This window comes from Aulonocara stuartgranti (genome assembly GCF_965226115.1).
Source record: "Aulonocara stuartgranti genome assembly, chromosome: 12".
Lineage (NCBI taxonomy): Eukaryota > Metazoa > Chordata > Actinopteri > Cichliformes > Cichlidae > Aulonocara > Aulonocara stuartgranti.
In genome coordinates, this window is record NC_138948.1 from 1,693,067 (window position 1) to 1,713,925 (window position 20,859).

Genomic DNA, 20,859 nt, shown 5'->3' on the forward strand with positions numbered 1-20,859 from the left:
ATTTTTTCTGTGCAGAAAAAAAGGTTTTATACATGAAAAAAACCCATCTAGAGTTGGGCTTCCCTGCCAATGAACAATGACGTACCTTTGAATTTGTCAAAGACAGTCTTCTCCTCCACCGTCTCTCCCTGTCTCTTCTTCATGCTCATGTGGAAGTGGTTCAGCATGACCGTCTGGAAGATCAGGATCTTCACACTCTGAACAAACCTTGGCTGTTTCTTCCTCACAAACTCCACCACTGCATCCACCATGGCATCAGCCACTGCTGAAGGGCTGACCCCTCCCTGACCTGACAGGCAGACAAGGACCAAGTGATGATGATGATGAAAGGATGGAAAGAGGATGAAGAGTACACTTTGTAAAACTCAGCACAGCAACAATCTCACACACATCACCAACAAACCAATGCTTTATGGCACAGGTGTCCAGCTCCAGGCCTTGAGGGCCGGTGTCCTGCAGGTTTGAGATGTGTCCTTGATCCAACGCAGCTGATTTAAATGGTTAAATCTATGGTTTAACTCATAAATCCCTCCATAAATTGCAGTTAGTTCAAAATACAGCTGCTCGTATTATTTCCAGAACTAGATCCAGTGAACATATAACACCTGTTCTTAAACAGCTCCACTGCCTCCCAGTTCACCTCCGTGTCAATTTCAAGATCCTGCTTCTCACTTTCAAAGCACTTCATAACCTCGCTCCTCCATATCTATCCGATCTTCTCCATACATACTCGCCCCTTCGTACACTCCGCTCTTCTTCAGCTTCCCTTCTGTCTGTTCCACCTGCTCGACTGACTACCATGGGACTCAGAGCCTCTAGTTGTTCTGCTGGACTTTCTTGGATGCCCTGAAGCCTTCTTAACAAGAACTGAACCTCTTTCCTTGAAGCCCTTGATGATCCTATAAATTGTTGATTTAGGTGCAATCTTAGTAGCCACAATATTCTTTCCTGTGAAGCCATTTTTATGCAATGCAGTGATGGCTGCACGCGTTTCTTTGGAGGTCACCATGGTTAACAATGGAAGAACAATGATTTCAAGCATCACCCTCCTCTTAACATGTCAGGTCTGCCATTCTAACCCAATCAGCCTGACATAATGATCTCCAGCCTCGTGCTCGTCAACATTCTCACCTGAGTTAACAAGACGATTACTGACATGATCTCAGCAGGTCCTTTAATGACAGCAATGAAATGCAGTGGAAAGGTTTTTTTGGGATTAAGTTAATTTGCAAGTAATTAATTTGAAGTACGATGCAATTCATCTGATCACTCCTCATAACATTCTGGATTATATGCAAATTGCTATTATAAAAACTTAAGCAGCAACTTTTCCAATTTCCAATATTTATGTGATTCTCAAAACCTTTGGCCACGACTGTAGAAGGGTTAGTTAGTGTGTCTCAGCTTTGCATTAAAGACATCTGTTGTGACACAAACCCTGTTCAGACTTTAGCTTTGTAAGAGTAGTGTGATTCACCACCCATACTGATGGTTTATGGAACCGTCCATGAACCATCAGCTGTTTGCACAGTGAATCAGTGAACTGAGTATAAAGTTTGTACAGACCTGTTCCCAGGGCTGGGAAGGCCACAGAGCTGAACTTGTTCTCGTCACAGACCTTCAGCACCGAGTAAACCATGTCTTTAATGTTTTCAGGGTCGTTCTGGCCGATGATGTGAATGATGTTCCCGCTGGGCAGCTGCCCGGCTGATGTCAGGATCATTGCACGAGGCTGAGCCGTGGAACTCACTGCAGAGAGGAAACACACAACACTTATAACACAAAGGGCCAGATTTACTCAGAACAGTCTATGAGCACAATGCCCAAATAGCGTTCATAGGTGTGATTACTTTAATGAGGATTTACAAACGTTGCACAGTTTTCTAAACACGACGCGCAGTCGGCTCATTTCAGTGTGACAATATACCAAGAGCCAAGCAATTCAGTGCAAGGTCGTAATCTCAGAGATGATATTCTGTTGTGAGTAACCACTTATCAGGACAGGCACAGCTTGTTAATTGTGATCAGAAAAGCAAATCAGTATAGGTCATACATGGTAAATGTAGGCCTATGGTGTCAGTCTGGCAGAGCGAGCTGTTATAAAGAAAACAGATATTGGTAAATGGCAGGCTCCGATGTAGGACAGCAAGGCCTTTGACGATATTTTGAAATCACTGTAATATTCTTCTATCCTCTGTGACTGGTGGTGTTTACAGAACCAACACAGTTTTTCTCTCCTTGATTCGTTTAGTTTTAGTTTTAGTGTGTGTGAGTAATCGATTATTCACAGGCGCTGTTAAAGTGAACGTAGAAGCCACAGTATGTTTAAAGACCTGGAAAAACTTTTATTGTCGCTGGTTTTGCACGACTATTTTAGGTTCGAGGTTTCAAGTCGTCTCTGAGTTCACTGAACTTCGAGCTTAGAGGTCGGTAATATACGGTGCATGTTTTTATCACATCTTTGTCTAGCGTTACAAATAATTAGCATAAGTAGAAAATTGTCTCACTTATCTAGCTTGCGATCTTAAATATCAAATCGTATTTTGTGATGAAAAGTGAAAACAGTGGGAAAGATCCAGGCTTCGCTAAAAACTTGGGGCTATATGAAATATTAAAAGAAATCATTTAATGAATTATGTTTAGGGTTGTGAGGAGATCGAGTCTGTCCCTCTGTGGAAATAAATATCAACACATTGTCAGTTAGAACTGCTCAACTGTATGAATTTGAAGCACAGAGGTACTGAGGGAACTGATTATTGTCGTTCCATGTACACACCAATCTGAGCACACTCCAGCTCAACTGCTATTCCAGCGCCTTCCAAGATCGCCCTGGAGACTCCTGCGGAACAATAAGAGGTCCAGTCAGACGTTACACTGTCAGAGAATTAAATACAGACCACAAAAAATACATTTTCAAAATACTTTCGATACATGCAGCTGTGGTTACTCAGCTGTAGAGATAAATATACTGATACATATAACAAACGAGGATATCGCTGTTTTTTTAGCATAAGCACGGAAAAACAAACACTGACCTGCTTTAAGGTTAAAGGTTTTATTCGAGGAGTTGACAATGACATCACTCATGTCTTTGGTGATGTCACCAGATGACACCTCAAGGGTGAGCTGACCCATCTGCATCTGGTACACACCGAGGGAGGTGGACAGGACTGGACCGAAGGAGGCTAAGACACACACACACACACACACACACACACACACACACACACACACACACACACACACACACACACCATTTTTATGTAATTTGGCATATATCAGCCTTTTCTCTTTTATCTATTGTGGATAGATGACCTATTAAAACTGCTTCTGTGTCAAGTTATGTCTAGACAACACCAGTTCATACCTTAGGTGCCTTTTTTATGCCTGAATAATTTATAGGTCAAAAAGAAAAAAAATGATGAGGTTCAAGGACTAGACTGAAATTGTCTCCACTTTAAAAATGACTACAAAGACTCTTTGGAAGCAAATCTAAAGAAAGACTTTTGAGCAGTTCTTTATCACCAACAGTCACATCAGGGCTGTTAGATCTTTATAAAACAGTGACTACCATCAGTTTGATCTGGATGAACTTTAAATGAGTTCAATTCAGTGCTTTAAGCCTAAATACTCAGTAAATCATATATTAGAGAAGGCTTCTGCTCGAGTTTTTTGTGCTCTCTTAGCACTTCTGAAGGCTCTTACCTGAGGAGTGTTGTGATTGGCTGGTGGATTGATGAGCTGGTAACTTGCCTGGTAACTCACTAAAATCACGTGCTTCATGCTGCATGTTCCTTGCAACACCCTGACCAGTGAACTCCCTGGAGAAACACTGACAAAGAATATTTATAAGACTATTTAGTATCAATCTCTGTCTAGTTTTTATTTTTTTGTTATTTTTGCACTGCCTAGTTTTTGCTAAAGCAGAATGAAACAGTGTTGACCATGTAAAAAAGAAAAAAAAGGAGCTAACACATCAAATTCAACTAATGTCACTAGAAACAAACTGTGTTGCCTGAAATACAACCTGGGTGTATATTGTTGTATTTGTTAACACAAAATGATTAAATTACCAATTTGGATAACACATTTATTTTATTTCTTGCTGGTGTTAAATGAATACTAAACTTGCTGATCCAAACTTTGTTGTTGTTGTTTTTTTTCTGGACATAAAGCAAAGCATCACCTGTCATGTGTTATTAATGCAACTCACTCTACATTCTTTACTGTTTGGGGCAATACTCATAAATGCTCACTAACATCATGCAAAAAAGGGCTATAAGGGTAATCCATGATACTGGTCACAGAGATTATACAAATACCCTGTTCTTAAAATCAAAAACACTAAAATTCACTGATCTGGTTCATTTTCACCACAAATTATGTATAAAACAAAAAAGAACCTACTTCCTGACAAAATTCTGAAAGCTGTCTTCTAAAACAAATGTTGGAAACAACTTCATGGGAGAATCACATTTAAAACATCCTGTATTTGTACAACATTAAAAAGATTATTATTAGTATTTAGTGATAATTATTAGTACAAACAGAAGAAAGGGGTGGGATTAGATACGTGTATGCTTCTTCCTACTCCTTTTTGAACATGTTATTTATTAGGATTATGATTATTCTGTTTTCCTTGTGCTTTGTTTTGATTGGTTGTGTTTTTTCTTTTGTTGTTGAATTATTTTAACATGTTCAAAATAAAGCCACACAATGACAATGACAACTTGTTTGCACTGCAGTGTATTTTTGCTTTAATTACCATTTTTCCCTCTCAGCCCTGTGTTAGATCTGTAAGTCCATATGAACACGGAGTGAAGTGGAGTATTTCTTGCAGCAAAAGAGAATTTTGCAATTAAACAAGTCTTTAACTTGGGAATATACTTGTTTCATATGATTGTCTCAGGAAGTTGAAGACAAACTTTGGAACAATTCTTTCCACCTGACAGTTTAGGTCAGGTCTCACCGTGTCACACATCAGTGTCTGTGTGTTACTCTGTGCTTTCACTCACTAACAGGGTGGGTTTGCTCGTCTCTAGTGCTCACTGTCAGAACATGATAAGCACTTAAACAGCTCCTATCAGAGAGTCACAAACTCACATCCACGGTTTGGCTGTCACTGGGGTGAACGACGATGACCACCTCTCTCAGACAGCGAGGGTTTCTGCTGCCGCTGTACGAGCGGATCTCTCTCAGCAGGAGTTTGGACACCAGGGCTCTGGGGAAGCTCAGGTGTCCTGTCCCGATGGCTGGGAAGGACAACGATGCCATCTGACGTTTCTCAGCCTCCACCAGACAGTATCTGATGATGGACGTTAACTCCTGACAAACAGAGATAAGACATAAAGTGAAGCTGGACTTCAGTGATATCATAACAAGCTTAATATGCTGTATTACCACACAAATGGTATCAGACATGATGAATGTGGAGCAGAAAAGGACTGTGGTGATCTGAGGCCTTCATATAGACGACCTCTCCCGTAACTATCTGCCGTTCAGCTTCTCTGTATTCTGTCTGAAGTACTGTGACTGTTTTCTGTCTCGATGTTTGTTATTTGTCCAAAAAGGTCCCGTGTTTATCTTTTTATTATTCAATTAAAAAGAAACATTTCTTCTGAAACATGTAAGTGAGCCTTACAGTTCATTGACTTTTCTTTGTTTAAATGAGGTTAAATCATCCACATTCATTACTACAGATTCAGCCGTCACTGGACCCACATTAATTGTCTAACCTTCAATAAGAAGCCTCACCTCCTCTGCCTGGCCGCCTCCGTTGTCCCAGGATGGACAAACAGCATGAAAGACTTTGAGACATGTGAGGTTGTAGCTGTCAGTGACGACGACTTCCCCGTCTCGCAGTGTGTCCCTTCTGGCTTCAGAGTAGATGGCGTCCTGCAGACTGCTTCCGGCTACTGACAGGATGGCTTTGGACACAGCTCCCTGCCTCAGGTTCATGTCCTCTGAGATGGTGTTGACGATGATGTCAGTCTGTGGAACAAAAGCAAAATGGCACAAAGCTTAGGCTTGAACAATCAACGGTTCATGCAAAAATACAAAAACATTTTATGATTTTCATTTTTAAAACCAAATGGCCGAGGAACTAAATGTCTGCACAGTGTGGCAGACGATACCAAACTGCTTACAGCAAAGCAGGCGTCTGCTCAGGCTGGCCGGGTTAGATTTTGTAAAAGTTAAAACAGCAAAAACAACCCTGAGCCAAATATTCAGCCCCACAGTAAAAGTTTCCCCTTTGATATTTCACATTAAATGATAACAATTCTTCACAGATGTATGGTAGGAACAGTGTAACACAGACTGTTATAACTATACTTTTTGTTTTAACCTAAATCTTAAACATGCGAATTACTGCAAATTGTATTCTGGTTAATGGGTTTGAGATTTTGTATTTTAACGTCTTTTGTGATGTAAACTGTTGTGGTTCTGCTGTGTGGCAGACAGGATGAGGACCCAAACTGAGGTCTCTAACACAAAAGGTAAACTCAAAGCAGCAGCTTTATTCGCTAAAAAAAACTCAAAGACTAAATAGAAGAACCAAAACATGAAACTAGAAGCTAGGACACTAAGACTCAGAATATGTGAGTCGAGGGAAATAGAAACAAAGGGACTTGGAACTGACAGGAAGTAACAATGGGACTCGGGAGCATAGAGAAAACACACAGCAGTGTAAGGGCACGACACAACAACGCACGGAGGAAAACACAGGGCTTAAATACACCAGGAAGTAATGAGGGAAAGGAAACAGGAGGGAAGCACAGCTGGGGCTAAGCTGACATAAGGAGACAAAAGAAGAAAAGCAAAATACACTGACATAGGACACAGACTTTCAAAGTAAAACAGGAAATACACGAACGCAGAGGTAAGGATGACAAGGAAGACACAGAGAACTTCGAGACCTCTAATGTGGGACAGGAAGGCAAAGAGTAGACATAACAAGGAACACAGGGGAGGCACGTAAACAAAACCTAAAGACTAGAAATCAAGAAATACTAAAGAACTTACGGAGCTAGAATACACAACAGAAACCAAGAGACTAGCAATGATAAATCATGATGAAATCAAAGATTAATAACAACGCAAAACCCTGGGTCACCGATCCAGGACCAAGACGTAAGCAAGGCGAATGTCTCGGCCATTAACGGGTGCGTTTTGGATCTGATCAGTTTTAGCAGACTGAAATGTTTGCATTGCACTTCTGCATTAATCTGCAAAGTTTGAGAAGTAAAGACTAATAAAAAGACGTGTGATAAGCAAAGGAATGTGAGTGGTCAGATAGGGGTCAACAGAGAGTGATCAACAAAGGACAAAACTATAAAGATTTTCTACAAATTGTAATAATCTAGAATTCACCTTTAATCTTGGTTTTTATGTGTATGTGATCTAATTCTATGTTCTCATGTTATAATTAGCTCTAAACCAGCAGTTTACAGAATCCTCTCAGTCGTGATCCAAACAGCACCACAGGTACTCACAGTCTGGTCCTCAATGTTTCCCCTGCACAGAATGATCTTCAATCCCTCAGCCGTGGTCTGCTCCAACCTACACCCAATCAGATAACAGCACTGATGACATCACACTATGGCAGAGTTTTATACAACCAAAGAAAAGAAGATGAGGAACCTTACCCTCCGTGCTCTCCGTGGCTGGTGTGTTGCTTGGGACTTTGGCTTCCCCTGTTACCCTGATGATTTCCCCAAGATTCACCTCCTCCTCCTCTTCCTCCTCCTCCTCCTCTTCCTCCTCCTCTTCCTCCTCCTCTTCCTTCTGTTTCAGACCAACTGGCACCATGTGACTGGCTCTGACCTCGTTTGCCTCGACCTCGGTGATATCCACTGAGAAACAATTTTAAAATGTTTAAGTTCACTTTGTTTTAATAAAATGGTGGACATTCAACTTACATGCTGCATGTAAGTTTCTTTGCAAGCACAAACCCTGTGTCAACTATCTTGGTATCAAAATAAAGCTAACACTTCATCAGAAGTTTAAATATTACAGTAGATGTTGCTGAAACACAGAAAAAGTTAATTTTTTTCCTCGTCTATTTTATTTTTGCATTTTATTGCATATAACCAATGTTGAGTTGCACACAGTAAAAATTCATTATTAAAAAACTTTAACATTACCCTGAAGCTCCTGTTCGTTTCCCGCCTGCTTGCTGTGGGATGGTCATGGTAGGTCCGAGGTCAGAGAACTCCTTGCTCACAGCTGTGGCCATGACTCTGACGGTCCTATCATTGTTGTCCACCAGGTGAATCTCAGTTAATGATCTCAGACCTTGTGGGCTGTCACAGTGCTCCCGAACTGCCTGGGCTATGGTCTCAGCACAGAGGTCAACGGGGAAACCAAAGATGCCCGAGCTGATCGCTGGCAGTGCAATGCTGGAGCAGTTGGCCATCTCTGCTTGTGTCAGACTTTCTGTAACTGCAGTCTTCAGGCGTGACACTGCTGTCTTCCTGTCAAAGTCAGAGAATCGTGGACCAACTGCATGGACAACATGTTTGCAAGGCAGGTTATATGCATCTGTTATGATGGCGTCACCAGGACGTAGACGTCCATTTTTAGCGACGTAGTCGCTGCTTTCTTTCTGCAGCTGTGGTCCTGCAGCCTTTAGCAGTGCCAAAGCCAGGCCACCAATGTGGTCTAAGTCCTCATTAGCTGCATTGACCACAGCGTCCACACCAAAGCTGCAGATGTCCACCTTACTGACAGAAATCAGTACTCCACTGTTGGTCTGCACTCTGCACAGGGTAGTTTCTTCTTCATAATTCTCTACTTCCTCTTCTTCTTCCTCTTCAATCTCTGGACGAAGGAGAATAACACATCTTAACTCATTCATTATTGTAGACAGGAAAATGCTTCCTTGGTTTTGGAAATATTTCTTTGCTCCGGGCTTGTCCACAGTTAAGGTGTCAGTGAAGAGAGCACTGGCCAGTTCCATAAAGCAGGATTTGGTTTTCTGGACATGAAGACGAGCTCCAGCAAAGCTGATTCTTGGCCTCTCTACATGAAAACTTACTGAAACATTATTATCTTTGGCAATACTGGACCATTCCTCTGTTCTTTTCTTTTCAATAAACTGAACAGCAGCACAGGATTGGACACGAATGGTTTCTTGAACTCGTGAGTAGTTCTCAACAAATACCCTCAGACTCTGGCTGACCTCTTTCACTGGATTCACAAAACCAGCCACTGTTATTTTTCTCTCTGGGTGCATCTGAATGGCCACAGTTTTTTTCTTCGATAAGTTGAAGATATCCAGCAGCTTTTGTTTCAGGTCCATCCAGGTAGGGAGTTTTAGAACTTCCGGATCTTCCACATTTACAATCTGATGAGCCAAAGCAGCCTTCATCTTACTTTCCGCATCAGCAAGGATTCTGTCAGAACTCCCCAACAGGAGAAGCCCTTTGTTGTCAATGGTGTAGACTGCACTGATGCCTTGAGATGTGAACAGATCCTGGGACATGTCCATGGGATCCAATGTTCTGAGAAAGTCTAGAAGACATGGGGGGACATTCTGTTGTTTCTTACTCATATTCACATTCCTCTCCAAGATCCATGACTTAGTCTCGAAGACCTCTGCAGTGAGTCCTGTAATGGTTAACTTCTGGGTGCCTTCATCATAAGAGAGTTTCATCTCAGGAGAAATGTCCAGAGCAGCTGTCTGGAGCCCCTCCTGCTTCAGGATGTAGAACATCGCAGGGGACAAAATCATTTCCTCAGAGATGCTGTTTGTCTGTCGTTCAATGTGACTCATGGCTTTCAGAAGAATGTTCTCCACAGGAGCCCTGATTCGTTTTATATCATCAGCTCGGCCAGCAACAGTCAGAACCCCTTTGGATGTATCCAGCACCAGGATGGCATCTTCCTTCACCACCGAACGGACATCTTTCTCTGCAGCTGTCCATCCCGGTGTATTTGCTTGACATTCGAATGCCGTGTACTGAGACATCAGGCGACGGAAGGCCTCTTGGACCTTACTCATCCAGTTTTCTACATGTTCTGCAGTCAGACCTTGCTGCCTCAAAAACTCCGGCACAGGGCTGAGTTTCACTTCAGGGTCATTCAAATCCACTCTGCAGAAGTGTGGACGCATCTGATCATTGATGTGTTCTGATAGTTTCTTCTCCACAAGGAATTTCCAGATAACGTGGTGAACAGGCTCTGTGAAGGGCTCGGGCATCTTCCATGTTGGGCGTTCTTTGCTGTACAAGGCGGTTCCCAGTGACTCGTAGTATGGATATACCTTCACTGTGATAGATTTCATCTCGAGGTCTTTTTTAACGCAAATCTTTTCCACAACTGCAGCAAACAAGGAGCAGAGAAGCAAAGGTTAGGTAAGTGGTGTTAAGGGGATTTTTTAAAATGTTTCTATAAAGACTTATCCAAGTCACAAGGGGTTTTGAACCTTTTTTTATCTGACATAACCCCACAGACATAAAACATTCTTCTATAACTCCTTTCATATTCAAATTATTTCATCCATCCATCCATTCGCTTCCGCTTATCCTTTCCAGGGTTGCGGGGGGCACTGGAGCCTATCCCAGCTGTCATAGGGTGAGAGGCGGGGTACACCCTGGACAGGTCGCCAGAACACTAACACATAGACACAGGCAACGATTCGCACTCACATTCACTCACAGATTCACACCTATGGGCAATTTAGATTAATCAATTAACCTATCCGTCAGTCTGCCCCAGGGCAGCTGTGGTTACAACTGTAGCTTGCCTCCACCAGTGTGTGAATAGGGTTAGGGTCAGGACCCTCTTGCTGTGCGGCTACCATGCTAACCACCGTGCTAACCAACATGCCACCGTGCTAAATAAACCTTTAGGGTCGCTGAAAGTGATGATGGCAGCCTGTTCAGTTGGGATCATGACAATTTTGGCCGGCAGAGTCCAGGTCTTCTCAAAATACAGCTCCAGCATGTCTAGAAATAAGACAGAAATACACAATTTTACAGCTGCTTAAAGGATAAATTCAATTTCTAAAGGTTCGTCTCCATGAAATTTGACAATAACGTGAGGTTTGTGTAATGATGAATGAGCTCAGGAACAGCAGAACCCCCTCAGGACATCCAGCATTCATTGTAAATAACATGACATAACTCTTGTTTTAAAACACATATTTATGCCGTAAATAAAAGTCAGCTCAAACTGACAGATATAACTTTTCCAAAACATCACAAAAAACTCTAATAATATAGAATCTACTACGTGTGAGAATCTTTTTTTTTCTGCAGGTGTTTTTCTGAAACAGTTTTGGCAAGAAATCCTGAGACATGCTAGGATCTACAATTCTAATAATTCATCCCATATATTGAAAACACACTGTAATATGTGCTGAACCTCACGAAAGAGGGAAAAAACAGATCTGTTTTTTTATTATATTACACACATATTACAGTGTGTTTAAAGAAATTTAAAACCCGGATAATGTGAAATGGTAACAACAAAAAAAGAAAACCAGGAGAAAAGGAATCATCAACAAATATGCAACAAAGCTTCAAAATACACACAAATACACAATCAGCAAACTCACATGAATCTAGTCCCTGTCAGGACTCTTGCTGCAGCATTTTGGATCAGCTGAAGGCTTTTCAGGGAGTTTTTAGGACTTCCTGATAATAATGAATAGTCGACCAGCCCGGTTAGATACCATATTTCTAAGATTTTCAGGGCCAAGTGCAATAACCTCAGTTTGATCTGAATTCCTGCAGTTTAACTCATTGGTGTGTGTTATCTGGCTTCATGGACAGATAGAGCTGGGTGTCATCTGCATAGCAGTGTAAATGTATGCTATGTCTTCTAATGATACTGCCTAAGGGAAGCATGTATAATGTAAACAGAATTGGTCCTAGCACTGAACCCTGTGGAACTCCATAATTAACCTCAGTGTGTGAAGAGGACTCTCCATTTACATGCACAAACTGGAGTCTATTAGATAGATATGATACAAACCACTGCAGCGCAGTACCTGTAATACCTACAGCATGTTCTAATCGCTCTAATAGGATATTATGGTCGACAGTATCGAACGCTGCACTGAGTTCTAGCAGGACAAGCACAGAGATGAGTCCACTGTCAGAGGCCATAAGAAGATCATTTGTAACCTTCACTAAAGCTGTTTCTGTGCTGTGATGAGCTCTGAAACCTGACTGAAACTCTTCAAATAAACCATTCCTCTGCAGATGATCTGTTAGCTGTTTGACAACTACTCTTTCAAGGATGTTTGATATGAAAGGAAGGTTGGAGATTGGCCCGTAATTAGCTAAGACTGCTGGGTCTAGAGATGCTTTTTGAGTAAAGGTTTAACTACAGCCAGCTTGAAGGCCTGTGGTACATAGCTGATCATTAGAGATAGGTTGATCATATTTAAGATCGGAGAATTAATTAATGGCAGGACTTCTTTGAGCAGTTTTGTAGGAATGGGGTCTAAAAGACACGTTGATGGTTTGGAGGAAGTAATTATTGAAGTTAGACTTTTATATACAGTCTATGGTTTTTAGGAGCATATGTACCTTCAACCACAGTTGGAGGAAGACTCTCCACTCGGATGTCCGTTGCTGCCTCCAGAGGCCGAGCGGTCAGTCCTTGCTTCTTCATCTTTGAGCTGGTCTGACTTACAGAGAGGAATCTCTCCACATCTGCAAAATAATCCAGATTAATCCTTTCAGACTTAAACTGTTTCATCAGAGGATGAGAGACAGAGCTGGGCTATAAAATGTCAGATTTATTTATTTTAGTGTTATTTCTAATAGAACTTGTTTCAAGGTTAAAATCAATGTTTAATCTCAAAGACTGAGCCAGCATAAGCTGTCCACTGATATCAGCTCTACAATGTTTGTAAGGACATTTGAAAGACACGGTTTGAAAATATAAACATCTTAAAGCAACATTTCCAAAATGGTAAATGGCCTGTATTTGTATAGCGCTTTTCTAGTCCTTAAGGACCCCAAAGAGCTTTACACTACATTCAGTCATCCACCCATTCACACACACATTCACACACTGGTGATGGCAGCTACATTGTAGCCACAGCCACCCTGGGGCGCACTGACAGAGGCGAGGCTGCCGGACACTGGCGCCACCGGGCCCTCTGACCACCACCAGTAGGCAACGGGTGAAGTGTCTCGCCCAAGGACACAACAACCAAGACTGTCAGAGCCGAGGCTCGAACCGGCAACCTTCCGACTACAAGACAAACTGCCAACTCTTGAGCCACGATCGCCCCAAAACATGAGAAATGAGATCTGGGGTTGAATCCAACGTGAACACTGAGCTCAGACGTGGAGTGAAAGGTTATACAGAGGAAAAAAGTAACCCACATGTGTCTGAAACAGCGTACATTAAGATAACAGTTTTTTATATTTCAAGTTTTGTAAAAACGTATATTAAAATAATTATTCAATTATTATCTTATAGTTTTATTAAAATTTTCTGTAAATATGGACAAATCTGCACAATTTATCTGAGTGCTGCATAAAGAGAGTTTTAAATGTAAAATCAGAATCAAAGGTTTTAACAAAGTAGATCTGGGATGCCTGCCCTGTAGTGTAGTGTGTGGGAGGAAAAGTCCAGGTGTGTCCTACCTGCAGGGCTTTTGAATGTGACCACGGTGCTGTTGGATTCCCAGATGTTCTCCATGCTGTAGCCGTTCTCATCCAACCCGGAGATGTTCTCCACCAGCATGGAGAGCAGATCTGTGGACATGTTGTCTGTGACGTTTTCCAAAACCACCGCACAGCTCTGAGACGACTCTGAGTCTGAGAGAAACACGAGTCAGAAACAGCCCATCAGTGTTGGAGGAAAATGATTCTTGATTCCAGGCTGGTGTTCCCTAAAACTTTCCTTCATAGAGTCACAGAATTTGAGACTAATCAGATCTGACTTTGTTCACTTAAGACTGAAATCACGTGTCCGTTTCCATAACACTAGGGTGTAAGTGCTTATTATTTATTTCTAATAAAAATATTTTAATTGTGAGTCATTCACACTGCTGAGTAAACCTCTTTCACACAACGACTACAGGCGTGAACCTGCGACACTGAGAGTCTGTGACGACCAGGTGAGCTGCATGAGTACAGTGCAGGTCCACTGTGTGCAGTAGTGAGCCGACCTCTGAAGAGGGGGATCCACTCCATCAGGACCACATCGCCATGAACAAGAACTCATCAATAAGACCTGAGAGTCTCATGAACACTGACATTACATAATATAGTAACAAAGTCACCCCCCTGTCTCGATGCATTTCTCTATCCCGACTATTATATCTGCACACACAGCACATTTACTCCACACTGTGAACATCGGCACACATGCTGCTGCTCTGTTCACACGTGCTCACAACTGGACTTCACACTGGTTTTAATACATTTACTGTGTCACTCAGACATTTAGCTCATGCTGAAGTTCACTCAGTGCATGTGTGACCACAGCTTTTAACAGCAGAGGAATCCAGTGGAATTAAAACAAGCTGTCACATACAGAAATATTACATTTGAACCAGCTCCAGCTTTGATGAGGCACTGTGGCACAGTTTTCATAAATTACTGTCACAACATTTGTTCCATCAGTTTGTTTTTACCCTCTTTGTTGGCAGCAGCAGCTCCACTTCCAGGTTCAGCCGGAGGCTTCTTTGAGTCTGTCGATGAGTCTGAGAATCAAGAGGATCCAGTTTGTCCAGTTTAGAGTAATGATCAGCAAACATGAACACGTCGAACCACAGGCGCTCAGAGAAAAGCTCAGATGAAGCTTGAACACATCAAACTGATTTAAAGTTGATCTTATTGTTTTTCTTCATAAAAACGATGAATAATCAGTCAAATCAGAACATGTTTAACAAACGTATCTGACATCATGACAAATCATGATGTGAATGTGCTTCAACTTAAATAAAGTCCAGTAAAATCTCCCTTCAGTACCACAAACAATCACTGCAGCTCATTTTACACAAAGAAGCTAAAAAAACTAAATAAACTGTGATGATAAAAACTGAGGAGATAAGCTGAGGAGGAGGATTTACCTGAGACATCGTCGCTGCTTGTTGGGCTCTGAGAAAAAACAAAAATAAGATTTAATCTAAAAAAATTAATCTGCAATCAGTTTAATGAGCATTTCAAAGAGTTTTGGTCAAGAAAAAAAGAACATTAACCAAAATCAACACAAAGTTGACCAAAGCACTACAAATCAAATGTTTGACCTCCTGCTGGGACCAGCTCACAAAGTCAGAACATCGATCAGTCCTGCCGATCGTTCGCATGAGAATGACGACAAGTTTTTATCAAGCATCTGTGTAGGACTGGACCTCTTTAGGCTTGTAAAGATGTTTCGGACCTGGAGTTTATGTTGTGAAGTCGCTGTCTTTGTGCGACACGCTTTGTGATGTGAAATTATTTTACCTGAGAGATGCAGGAACAAAAGAAACGTGAGTGTTTTTGTCTCTTCAGCAGGAAGTGACAGCATTAGTGGATCACCGGCTGAGAAACTGTCACAGTCCTGGGTCAGTGACCCAGTGTTTTCCATCTGTTTAATTTGTGTTTGTTGATTATTTGTTATTCATGGCGTTTTGGGATGTTAGCGTTTTGGTTTCTGTCCTAGTATTTCTAGCTCCATAGTAGTATTTCCTCAGTTCTAGTTCTTAGGTGTTGTTGTGCTTCCCTGTGTCATCTACTCTGTACCCTCCTGTCCCTGTTTCAGGTTCCTATGGTCTCTGTGTTAAGTTTACATATTTTGAGTTCAGTCAGTGTGTTTCCTGTTTTGTCACTGGATTCAGTTTTGCTTCCTTCCTGTCTTGTTATGTTCAATTTAATTCAATTCAATTTTATTTATATAGCGCCAAATCACAACAAACGTCGCCTCAAGGCGCTTCATAGATACAGAGAAAAACCCAACAATCATATGACCCCCTATGAGCAGCACTTTGGCGACAGTGGGAAGAAAAAACTCAATGCATCCAGCCTACGTCTACTGCAGCATAACTAAGGGAGGATTCAGGGTCACCTGGTCCAGCCCTAACTATATGCTTTAGCAAAGAGGAAAGTTTGAAGCCTAATCTTGAAAGTAGAGATAGTGTCTGTCTCCTGAATCTTTAATGTCAGTTAAGTTCAGCCGTGTCTCCCTCCTGTGTTCAGTTTCCTTGTTTCCCCCTGTGCTTATATATTGTGTGTTCTTTGCTCGTGACTGGTCCGTCTGTGTCACCGCTGCACGTCTTCCCCGTGTTGCCTCAGCGTCGCCTCCGTCAGCTTTCCCCGTGTTTCCCGGTTCCTCATCCCTCAGGTTGTGTTTATGCTTAGCTTTCCTCGGCGTAGGTTTGCTTAGTTTTCTCTGTTCCACCTGTTTGCAGTATTGATCAGCTGTAAAAACTCACTTTCTGTCCAAAACGTTCTCCTGCATCCATGTCTGCATTTGGGTCCTTATTCTTCTATAATTCCACATGTCTGACAGAAACATGTCTGATTACGACCATCTGACCTGTGTGACTGTGAAACTTTATTCTTTTATTCCCAGCTTCAGTGTTTTTCACCAGGCTGTCCACCTTTAAAACCTGCATCTGTATCTGAGACTCTCTGGTTTAAATTTGGGAAACTTTGAACACAGCAGATCGTGCTTCTCTTTTAATCCACGACAGCTTTCCTTCACCTCATGTTTCTCCAAAAATCCAGGAAGGTGATTTTAGGAAAAGAAGAAAGGACATTACATCATAACTGTGATTTTTCTTTAAAGAGTCCAGTGTTGACATATTTTAGTCATATTTGGTGACACTGTGGCAGTGAAGGACCCGACGACAGCAGCGTTGAACTTTTTAAACGTCTTTTCTTTTCTAACTTTCCGGCTGCTTCCTCCCCTCCCAGCAACAGCTTTAACAGGTCAGATATGATTGGATGATGAGGTCAGGTGTGTGAGTCAGACTCCCCTGACACCACACCCTGAAGCCACTGCTCCACCCCTCCCCTGCAGCTCGCAAGCCACACCCCACCACAGTGATTGTTATATGACACTTTAGTGCTCAAACACTAACAGCGCTTTATACAGCACGCCTTGTTTATCCTTTCATATTTTCAGAGCTTTCTCTCTGACACTCATAGTCTGATGGAGAACTACGTCAGGTTAGCACCCTGGCCAAGGATATCAGACGGGGATCAAACGGATGTGAGAAGTGCAAACTGGGAGGTTTGGAGGTTAAGCTGTGATTTCACTGCCTTATAAACGTGAAGAGAACGTATCATCATCATGTCAGCCAGGCTGGTTATTGCTGGAGTTCAGAGGAGCCACGCCCGGTCACACAGCAGCAAAACACACAAACAGCAATGAGGAGGAGAAGCTGCAAGTGGAAGTCAGGCTCCTGCTGCCGTCACACAGCCAGGAGTTTATTTCCACCCATGAAGAAAACACCTTTACAACCTGCCACACAGACTGAAGCTCACCCTCTCGTAAGGACAGCTGATCCCTCCTCTGTGCTGTTATTAAGACTCTTTGGACTGATCAGCACTGAAACAGGAATCCAGCTTTCTTTAATAAATCACTCGCTGCATCACAAACATGAAGCCACTTCAGTGACTCCATGATTATCGATGCTTCTGGAATAAAAATCTGCCAAATAGTTAACTGAAGTTTCACTTACAAAAATAGGGGAAACTATTTTTGCCCCTAAATTAACCCTAAAATAAATCTGATCAGAGAACCAGTGGAAATATTCACCTTCCTTTAATAACTGCTTCGTCCTTTTCTGCAGGACGTTTGTGTTAAACTATTATTTTCCTGTGAAATGAAACTCTGGAGCTGTGAATCTGTTTGTGTCCTGAGCTGATAAGAAGCTCAGCAGCCATAAAACTCCTGCGTGGATTATTTTACAGTCAGTACCTGATGTTTCCAGATCTCTGATCAGCTCAGAATCAGAGGACCGAGACTGATGTCACAGTTTTCTGTTTTTAAAGAACTAACTGTGATATTTGTATAAAGGGAGGCGCTCAGTGATTAGTCATAAAAACCTAAAGGTGCTTGGTCCAAAGAGCTGAACCCAGAGCAGTGACAGCGAGCAGCAAACAGGAAGCTCTGAGTGATGAAAAACATCCACATGAAACATCTAAAACTGGACTTACTGCTTCTGAGCTCAGCCGCAACTGGATGGTTTTACTGTCCAGGATGATCTCATGATTCTTCCTCGCGAGGACTCGCTCTCTCACTGAAATCACAGCACACACACACACACACACACACACACACACACACACACACACACACACACTTTTAATGATGAGCTGTTTGTAAGAGAGTAAGAAACTAATCCCTTCCTGCTTCCACTTCCTGTGAATAAAAACCTGTTTCCTGTCATGTTTTGGTGACAGCTGCTGAGTATCAAAGCCACACAGAGTCCTGGTGTGGAATCATTTTCATGGCTTTAAATACACGTTTCTAAAAGTGATGAAGGCTCCACGCATGAAGCATGGAAATAAAACCCTCCAGGAGCTCCGCACTGAAGGCATCAGAGCTCCTGGTGTGCTTTATTAACCAGAGGAGCTGTGCCTCAACAACAACAGGAAGGAGTGGCACTGGAGGGGGAAGTGCATGCCGGGAAATCATCGCAGAGGCTCTGGGTGTTTATTAACCAGCTTCAATAACCGGACAGATGTGACAGTATGAAGAATTTCATATTTTAAAGCTGATGTAAGTCAGCTGCTCTCTGAAACTTTCCTCTCTGAGCTGAAAGGTTAAAAACATGAAGTTTTGAGATCCTTCAAAGCTTTGTGGCCAAACTTTCTCTGCAGTCTGTCCGGTCACAGTGAGACTCTCAGACCTGTTTGTTCCATCATTACACTCGCAGGTCTCCGTCTGTCGGTGTTTTTAATTATTAAATGATTTATTTTACTATCTGAACCACGATGAAGCGCACTCACCCTCCGGTGAGCTGAAGTAAACGGCCGCCCTCGGGGCTCCTTCCTCCGCCTCCACCCGGCAGTCTCCTCCGCTCGACTTCTTCTTGCTCTGGAAGTAAATGTGCAGTTTGTTCTTCAGGGCTTTGGCCTGAGCCGGAGTCCAGTCCCCCTCCACGGTCACAGGCGGACACTCGGATCCTTCCATGCTGCCGTCCGCTCACACACACACGGACACACACACACTGACAGCCGAACACACCTCAAACTAAACTTTACTTTCACTTTCGTTTCTTCACAAAGAGCAAGAACTCCGGAGCCTGACTCACTGTTTATTCTGACACACGAAACTTAACTGTACAAACACGTTTCTTTAACCAGTCGTTCCTTACGTTCAGAATCATTTTACTCTTTTGGGATGAAACTCAAATATTGTTTAAGGCCTTTTGTAATGTTTGAAATCATAAACACGCAGAGAGAAAACCCAGTAAAGAAATGCACGAATACATTTATAGATAAAATACTAGAAACCACAGAAAACGCCGCATTTATTGAAGCGAGGCTGTAAATGCAGAGTAAATATTATAAACCTGATAATCAGCGCTGTTAATGTGTAACATGCATTAAAAGACAAACAAAATCTACAGTAATAATTAAAAAATGATTTTTTTGAGGTGACATAATTAAAAGTGAGCATCAGCAGTTTCAATGTAAACTAACATTTTAGATTTAATTATGTTTCATTATTTTAAATGTGTTGTAAAGGGAAGTTTACGTGTATTGTTTCAAGTACATTTTGTTTTTCTCTATAAACCTGTTAGAGCCGAATACCGCCCCCTGGTGGACACAGCTGCACATTGCGGTGGGTTTTGTTTTGAAATTGCAGAAAGCGAAAGCTGAACATTTAGAAAGATGACCCTCTGTCTCATGACCTTTCGTTTAGCAATCAGCTGATATATTTTCCGTCACCTGACAGAGAGATTACATGTTTGAATTTTACTTCTGACTTTACTTTCTGCAAAATGATCCAAAAACAGGAAGTTAACTAATGACCTATAATAAACATGCATTAGAAGTCTGTCATAGGAGATCATGTGACATTTACAATAAACAAAATTCATTTCACAACATTAACGACGATGCAGGAAAAGTTATTTTATTGATTTCAAGTCTTTTTGCTGTAAATGAGCTCAAACTGTTGAATGTTTCAGAAATCCACACAAGAACTTTTACAGGTCAGTTCCTGAATCTAAGACGCAAAAATATTTTTCTGACCACATGAGACGATTCAGGCTTCATAGGCCGCTTTGTTTTCACCTGCAGAGGAACCGTGATGAGCATCAGGAGGAGGAAGAACCACTTCAACCAAAACAGATTCAAATATTTGTGCTGCTGTTTAAAATGACTGCTGCCTTGGTGCAGGTGTAGGACACCTGCAGGTACCTGGTCCTTTGAGGCATATTCAGCAAACAGGACCTGACAGACATCTGCTTCCCACAGCTGTACAAAGAGTTCAGTTTGATGATCTGATCTGTGATCAGGTTTATGTTCAGTTGAAATGATTGACACGTCTCTCTGTGACTACACTACCCATGATTCTTAGCTGCTCTTAGCTGCATGATTCTTGTGCTGTGCATTAAGAGGGCAATGAGATATTTGAATCATAACTGAGGGGAAAGAGGAATTTTCATATTTCCTGTTTTATTGGGGGAGTCGTGATGTTTTCCAGAAAGGTGGAGCTGTGTGGAGCTGCCGACCACAAGTGGAGGATGGAGCTGTGGATTTAGTGACATGTTTGTAAGTGCTGCATTTCCACAGTGGAGCAGTCTCATAGCATCACCTCCAGTTACCACACCTGCTGCTGCACATACACACAAATAATGGTTTGGCCCCATTAACTGCTATTCATCGAGGACTGTCTCATTAGCGCCCCCTAGATGAACTGCAGCCAATTTCGTATGAATATTAT

General features: G+C 42.0%; 1 protein-coding gene across 1 annotated transcript in view; it reads right to left on the reverse strand.

The window, feature by feature from the left end:
- Window positions 1-19,241, reverse strand: part of LOC309719123 (protein mono-ADP-ribosyltransferase PARP14-like) — a 29,281-nt gene extending 10,040 nt beyond the window's left edge. Inside the window, exons 1-17 of the mRNA XM_082554992.1 lie at window positions 18,915-19,241; window positions 18,120-18,202; window positions 15,044-15,071; window positions 14,606-14,674; window positions 13,611-13,784; window positions 12,540-12,665; window positions 10,848-10,949; window positions 8,145-10,320; window positions 7,647-7,853; window positions 7,494-7,560; window positions 5,755-5,991; window positions 5,104-5,325; window positions 3,706-3,832; window positions 3,036-3,185; window positions 2,777-2,839; window positions 1,567-1,749; window positions 86-289 (exon numbers count right to left, since the gene is read on the reverse strand). Of these exons, the coding sequence (XP_082411118.1) occupies window positions 86-289; window positions 1,567-1,749; window positions 2,777-2,839; window positions 3,036-3,185; window positions 3,706-3,832; window positions 5,104-5,325; window positions 5,755-5,991; window positions 7,494-7,560; window positions 7,647-7,853; window positions 8,145-10,320; window positions 10,848-10,949; window positions 12,540-12,665; window positions 13,611-13,784; window positions 14,606-14,674; window positions 15,044-15,071; window positions 18,120-18,202; window positions 18,915-19,098 (4,402 nt within the window). The 5' untranslated portion in view covers window positions 19,099-19,241. The remainder of the gene's footprint in view (window positions 1-85; window positions 290-1,566; window positions 1,750-2,776; window positions 2,840-3,035; window positions 3,186-3,705; window positions 3,833-5,103; window positions 5,326-5,754; window positions 5,992-7,493; window positions 7,561-7,646; window positions 7,854-8,144; window positions 10,321-10,847; window positions 10,950-12,539; window positions 12,666-13,610; window positions 13,785-14,605; window positions 14,675-15,043; window positions 15,072-18,119; window positions 18,203-18,914) is intronic.
- Window positions 19,242-20,859: the final 1,618 nt, after the last annotated feature.